Source organism: Numida meleagris, unplaced genomic scaffold (assembly GCF_002078875.1).
Source record: "Numida meleagris isolate 19003 breed g44 Domestic line unplaced genomic scaffold, NumMel1.0 unplaced_Scaffold350, whole genome shotgun sequence".
NCBI lineage: Eukaryota > Metazoa > Chordata > Aves > Galliformes > Numididae > Numida > Numida meleagris.
This window is the reverse complement of record NW_018364575.1, coordinates 89,073-90,759: the sequence shown is the minus strand read 5'-3', so window position 1 is coordinate 90,759 and position 1,687 is coordinate 89,073. Positions and strand designations below refer to the sequence as shown.

General features: G+C 59.4%; 1 protein-coding gene across 1 annotated transcript in view; it reads right to left on the bottom strand.

The window, feature by feature from the left end:
* Positions 1–1,576: 1,576 nt before the first annotated feature.
* The window catches only part of ATP1B2 (ATPase Na+/K+ transporting subunit beta 2), a gene marked incomplete at its 3' end in the record, with an annotated part of 26,784 nt that continues 26,673 nt past the window's right edge, over positions 1,577–1,687 (bottom strand). The window contains 1 exon segment of the mRNA XM_021383152.1: positions 1,577–1,679. Within this exon segment, the coding sequence (XP_021238827.1) occupies positions 1,577–1,679 (103 nt within the window).

The window sequence follows — 1,687 nt, the reverse complement described above, 5'->3', positions numbered from 1 at the left end:
AGCGGCGCAGACGACGTTGATGCTTTTGTTCATCCCCGGGAAGAAGTTGATGACCTGAGGGGGGGGAGGGGGGGAGGTTAACGGAGCATGCGTCCCCAGTGACCCCCAATGTCCCCAAGACCCCCAACACTGTCCCCACTGCCCCCACTGACCCCGATTCCTCCCGTGTCCCCATTGACCCCAATGTCCCCATGGATACCAACATCTCCGTTGACCCCAGTGTCCCTTAATGTCCCCACTGACCCCAATGTCCCCATTGACACCAGCACCCCCCAGTGTTCCCATTGACCCCAATGCCCCCACTGTCTCCACTCAACCAACTGCCTCTAATGTTCCCATTGACCCCACTGATCCCAGTGTCCCCATTGTCCCCACTGCCCCCATTGACCCCACTGATCCCAGTGTCCCCATTGTCCCCACTGAACCCTATGCCCTTATCGACCCCATTGTTCCCTGATGTCCCCATTGAGCCCAGTGTACCCACTGACCCCCAATGCCCCCATTGACCCCACTGCCCCCAATGTCCCCATTGACACCAACATCCCCCAATGCCCCCATTGACCCCATTGCTCCCTGATGTCCCCATTGCCTCCACTGACCCCATAGTCCCCACTGACCCCACTGATCTCGATGTCCCCACTGACCTCAATGTCCCCCAATGTCCCCATTGACCCCACTGACCCCTATGCCCCCATCGTTCTCTGATGTCCCCGTTGAGCCCAGTGTCCCCACTGACCCCAACATCCCCCAATGTCCCCACTGACCCCATTATTCCCTGATGTCCCCACTGATTCCCAGTGTCCTCATTGACTCCCAATGCCCATTGACTCCAATGCCCCTCAATGTCTCAGCTGCCCCCACTGACCCCAATGTCCCCACTGACCCCACTGTTCCCTAATGATCCCACTCACCCCAATNTCATCCCAGTGCTCCCAGTATGGCCCAGTGCTCCCAGTCCGACACAATGCACTGCAGTGCACCACAAGGCCTCATGCTCTGCCCCCTCCCAGTGCTCCCAGTCCCCTCCCAGTGCTCCCAGTTCATTGCAATGCATTGCAAACCACCACAGGACCTTGCCCTCTGCCCTCTCCCAGTCCATCCCAGTTAATCCCAGTCCATTGCAATGCATTATATACAACAGGACCCTGCTCTCTACCCCCTCCCAGTGCTCCCAGTCCATCCCAGTCCCCTCCCAGTGCTCCCAGTTCATTGCAATCCAGTGCAACACACCACAAGGCCTTGTGCTCCTCTCCCTCTCCCAGTATCTCCCAGAGCTCCCAGTCCATCCCAGTACTCCCAGTCTACTGCAATGCACTGTGCACAACCGGATCTTGCACTCTGACCCCTCCCAGTGCTCCCAGTCCATCCCAGTACCCTCCCAGTGCTCCCAGTCCACTGCAATGCATTGCACAGTACAGGACCCCACTCTCTGCTTCCTCCCAGTGCTCCCAGTCCCTCCCAGTGCTCCCAGTCCATTGCAATGCATTGCATAGTACAGGACCCCACTCTCTGCCCCCTCCCAGTGCTCCCAGTCCCTCCCAGTGCTCCCAGTCCCTCCCAGTGCTCCCAGTGCCACTCACGTGCACGCGCTTCCCGTAGTAGGGGAAGTACATGAGGTCGATGGTGCCATTGGGGGGGAAGAGCTGCAGCGGCCCCAGGAGCGCCGCGTCCTCCTCCCGCTGTGGGG